The sequence below is a fragment of the Montipora capricornis genome, chromosome 12 (assembly GCF_036669925.1).
Source record: "Montipora capricornis isolate CH-2021 chromosome 12, ASM3666992v2, whole genome shotgun sequence".
In the NCBI taxonomy this organism is placed as follows: Eukaryota; Metazoa; Cnidaria; class Anthozoa; order Scleractinia; family Acroporidae; genus Montipora; species Montipora capricornis.
In genome coordinates, this window is record NC_090894.1 from 9,472,155 (window position 1) to 9,477,154 (window position 5,000).

General features: G+C 40.9%; 1 protein-coding gene across 3 annotated transcripts in view; it reads right to left on the reverse strand.

Moving 5' to 3' along the window:
* The window catches only part of LOC138026589 (anaphase-promoting complex subunit 1-like), a 65,468-nt gene that overhangs the window by 22,116 nt on the left and 38,352 nt on the right, over positions 1-5,000 (reverse strand). For 2 of the 3 annotated variants that reach the window (XM_068874001.1, XM_068874000.1), the window contains exons 28-34: positions 4,545-4,667; positions 3,927-3,994; positions 3,761-3,814; positions 2,377-2,483; positions 1,816-1,893; positions 847-936; positions 28-139 (exon numbers count right to left, since the gene is read on the reverse strand). In XM_068874001.1, coding sequence (XP_068730102.1) covers positions 28-139; positions 847-936; positions 1,816-1,893; positions 2,377-2,483; positions 3,761-3,814; positions 3,927-3,994; positions 4,545-4,667 — 632 coding nt within the window. The remainder of the gene's footprint in view (positions 1-27; positions 140-846; positions 937-1,815; positions 1,894-2,376; positions 2,484-3,760; positions 3,815-3,926; positions 3,995-4,544; positions 4,668-5,000) is intronic. The other variant, XM_068874002.1, reaches the window with a different exon arrangement.

The following is a 5,000-nucleotide window of genomic DNA, read 5'->3' on the forward strand; positions in this document are numbered from 1 at the left end:
TCGAGCAACCTGGGCCAGGTGTATGACCTGTGATATTCCTTGTGCGATCCTCAGTCCTGCCGCGACTCCGTTGTGAAAAAGAGGCCACATCTTCATGTCAACTGGTGTCTCCACGTGTTCCAAACCAACTGTTGCGTTTCTAAAATAAGAGAAATGAAGGCAAAGTCCTCACAGGTTCGACTGCAAAACAAATTCTAAACCCTGTTTTCCTTGATCCGTGTTTAGAGCGGTTTTTAATTCAGTGTCGAAAGTGATTAGCGAATTGCTTTGGTTTTACATTATTTCACTCAATGATTAGTTCGACGTTCTCCCGCCATTTTTTCAATCAATCAGAAGTGGAACCAAAACCAATCGTGGATCGTGCATGCACATTTTCCCGCGCTTTGTTTCGGCTACGTGTAATTCTTTCGAGTTTTGATTGGTTTACTGGATTGTCTCCGTCCTTTTTGATTGGCCAAAGTAATTACTTTGGTTTTGGTTTTACGACACTCATTTGAAAACCGCTCTATGCCATGCAATGAAATCTCAAGTGCATGGCGTAAAACACTGTGTAAGTTTAAACGACAAATTAACAATGTCGAGGAACAAGGGTACGCTCAAACCAGCTCACTGGGGTAGTTTAGAGGTTGTTTAACTTGTGCAAGACTCGTGAATTCTGTCTTACACTTTCCTTTTGTTTTTCGCAAGTTACTTCTTTAAATGCGATGATCTTTATCAGTCTTAGAAATTCAATATTGCAATTGTCGTGGCCCTCGTCCTCAAGAGATAGACTCTCAGTGTTTATGAAAAGCGTCTTTTGTTTTATGGGTCTTTCATGAAACGATTTCACTAAAAGGGGTTTCTTACCTTAGCTGAGCACGGCCAGTTAGATCCAGCGGTGGAATGGGAAGTGTTTCGGTCAACACAGGACGGAAAGTCGCCATGGTAAACATTCCCCTATTATTTAATTAAATTAGGTCGGTGAACACAACTCACGCAAGTGATTCATTACAATTACACTTTATCGCGAAAGAATCGTTTTGAAATCCTTCTCTCTTAGAAGAGTACAACTTCGCTTCAAACTTCCAAATCCAACCTGGTTAACTTCTAAAAGTTAAGGTTTTCATCCATGTTATGTTTCGTCTTAATAGGCCATTTTCGAGTTCTTGTCTGCCTCCTCTTCAAAGCGAGTCTAAGTGCGAAGTTTTTCTTATAAAAATTAGTTTTCATTCATATGTAAAGTAGAGCTAATTACCATCACAAAACCTTCGCACCTAGACTCGCTTTCAAGAGGAGGCAGACATGAACTCGGAAATGGCCTATTGTTATGTTTTAGATATTCAAAGTGGAGTCCACGTAAACCAGCTTGATATATAGCTGTGACTGCACTATAAACAAAGCCATCGCATTTACATTTGACCTACAAACATATCGACTGTCGTGGCTCTGGTTACACAAAAATACTAGGTGTAACAGCCCGGCTCAGCCAAATGGGGAGAGTAGAACGACGTAGAACGAAGAATAAACGACGACGGTTTCGGCAACGACGACGCCATAAATTAAAGCAGTAATGTTATTGGTTGAATGACGTAAGACAATAGTTTCTGCACGTGCGGCACGCATTTTGGTGCTTTTTCCTCCCGTGTTCTGCAAAACAGTGAGTGGACAGCAGTGAATCGTTCATTCCCTGCCTTTACTTTTGTCGCTATGTTGTCTGAAGTCTGTTTAGGAGAAGAAAGCGATGATTGAAGTTGAGACAAGTTTCAGGAAACCTGTAACTCAAGGACCCCTCTGGAAGTTTGGGCCGGTTATTTTACAACTGTGGAAACGATGTACCTTCCAACTGGTAAAGCCATTGTTCTTTTGCACATCATGAGAAGTCGGCTCTCTTGTTCCTGGATAAAGTCGTGATCACTGAGAAAAAAAGCAGCAAATTTAATTATGGAATCCGGCACAATACGAGATACAAAAACCCCCAACTTGTCGCGCAACATTGTTTCGTTGCAAGTTTTGGTCGATGTTTCGCGTTTTTCACCTTGCGTGATCAACTTGACCCGCAACAAGTTGCAGAAATGCAGGGCGTTGATTGCTTGATTTGCTAGTACACGAGCACATTTGTTGTGCGACAAGTTGTGAGCTTGACGAAAAACTAGAAACAAAGCCAAAATTTGTTGCTCAGAGTAGACCTGCGCTGTACTTTTCGCAACAACTTTCTTCAACCCGCAACAAATGTTTTTGTTGCGCGACAAGTTGATCATGCAAGGTAAAAAACGGGAAACATCGACCCAAACTTGCAACGAAACAATGTTGCGCGCCAAGTTGAGGGTTTTCGCCTTAAGTAATCCGGCGCTTTGCAACAAAGTGTTTGTTGCAAATCTGCTGGTGATAAAGTCATACCTGACTTCCGGTTTTTGTAGAACATTGACTATCACCGGCTTGGATGATTGTAGAAGCCTTTTGATTTCCTGAACCCTAAGGTCTTTTCCGAAGCGTAAGCTTAATACCTAGAAGAAAAAAAAAGCCCGCTTGCTGCATTAACAGTTTTAAGTAACACCAACCAAGACGCTTTCAGATATGTCCAGAATGGCAAGTGATTAGTGTCTCTTTGTTCTTGTCCCCAACTTCAACATCACTCGTGTCTCGGAATACAGTGTCCTCTAAAAGTCCGGTCCACAGTTAAAGGTAAAAAGCTGCATTTAACCTAGAGCGGTTTTCAAATGAGTGTCGTAAAACCAAATCCAAAGTAATTACTTTGGCCAATCAAAAAGGACGGAGACAATCCAGTAAACCAATCAAAACTCGAAGTAATTACACGTAGCCGACACAAAGCGCGGGAAAATGTGCACGCGCGAGCCACGATTGCTTTTGGTTTCACTTGTGATTGAAGTAAACATAAACCAAAGTAATCATCTTATTACTTTCGACACTCAATTGAAAACCGCTCTAATCAAAACTCTAACTCTTGCACCTACATGTACCTTCTCCCTAGAAATAAGTAACAAATATTTCGACTTAAAGGGATACCTCGTTCGATGTTCGATGTCAAATTGAGATGGCGCTCTAGATAGTTTAAGCAAATTGAGTGATCCACTTAACGACTGACCAACTGCAAGACTGACCAAATATGATTGGCTGACTGGCTGACTAAACTGACCAAGCTCTCACGCTCTTAGTGAATGACTGGCTGCCATTCTTCTTAGTCTGGTTAATCTCTCGACGTTTTGTCTGATCAGCTGAGTGACCGGTTATATGTTTGATTGGTTTAGTCAATTGGGCTGGGTTGTGTCGAAGTATGGTTTGGAATGGGTTTTTTATTAGGGACTGTTGGTCTGGTTAGGTGGGGTGGTGATACTTGATTGATTGATTGATTGATTGAGTGAGTGAGTGAGTTATTGATTGATTGAGTTAGAGTTATTGAGTTATTGAGTTATTGATTTATTGAGTGAGGGATTGATTGATTGAGTGAGTGAGTGAGTGAGTGAGTGAGTGAGTGAGGTGAGTGAGTGAGTGAGTGAGTGAGTGAGTGAGTGAGTGAGTGAGTGAGTGAGTGAGTGAGTGAGTGAGTGAGCGAGCGAGTGAGCGAGCGGGTACTAGGTCGACTCCTGGCTGGTTATCTGATTTTCTTTCAATGGTTCCTTAGCGCGTTGCCCAGCAACCCAGATGCCAGGGCTGAAGTACAATATCAAATAATTTCCAGATTTCGTGAGCGGGTGCAATACCATGCAAATACACTTACATGATAAACGGGTACAAAATTGAAAAAGCCTTGATAACTACAAACCTCATCATCTACGTTAAAACCATCATCTATTTCTCCTTCTTTTGACGTGGCTTTCTTTAAAGAAAACGCAAAACCACAAGAATAAAACATCAATCAGTATAACGAGCATTGCCAAACTCAAAATTAAAACATAAACCCTTTTGTTTTATGGAATAAAATTACTTACTTTAAAGCCACTTTGAGGGATACACCTCTTTCGTTCTGTTTGTAGCATGGAGGCAAGATCTTCACGCCCTAAAACACACCACACGTTGTAGAAAAACGTAAACAGCTTAAAGGTAGATTTAAGCATTTCCGCACTCTCCTCTGCTCCGTGAAGTTTTCATCTGGATGGTTCCGTTTTCCTCTATCTTTAGAAACCAACATTTGTCCTACTTTGATTTGGTTTTATTTTATTTGAAATTTCCTATATTATGAGACTACTCGCTTCAGCTTGATACTGTCGTGAAATTATCACTATGATTATAGAATTTAATTATCGATAGAGCGATTTTCAAATGAGTGTCGTAAAACCAAAACCAAAGTAATTACTTTAGCCAATCAGAAAGGACGGAGACAATCCGGTAAACCAATCAAAACTCGAAGTAATTACACGTAGCCGACACAAAGCGCGGGAAAATGTGCACGCGCGAGCCACAATTGGTTTTGGTTTCACTTCTCATTGGTTGAAAAAGTGGCGCGAGAACTTTGAACCAATCACTGAGTGAAGTAATCATAAACCAAAGTAATTATCTAATTACTTTCGACACTCAATTGAAAACCACTCTATGTTAGCACACAATACCAATGAGCTCGTAGGCACCAGCAGGAAGAGTAAGAGGTGGATCAACGGCAGACTGATGCAGCGCCTCCATAACAGGCAAAGAAACACCAAACGGTAAACACTCCAGGTCTTTACAAGTCAAGCCTTGGGGAAGAAAAATAATGCAACGCTGGAACCACAAAAGACACACTTGACTAAGCATCACTAATGACCAGGGGTCGGTTGTTTGAAAGCCGATTAGCTTAATCCAGGATTAGCGTAAACTTTGTTTCATGTTGTCAACTTTTTGGTGAATGTTTCATTTGTTTATTGTTGTTTTTCAAGATTGACTTATTTTAATGTAAAGTTTTGCCGAATAACAGAGTTGAACAGCATTTGGGAGGAGAGAAATAAACTCCTTGGTTAATTTTTAATCTGGGATTAGCGTTAATCGGTTCTTGAAAAACCGGGCCCAGGACTACAACCAATGATATGTAC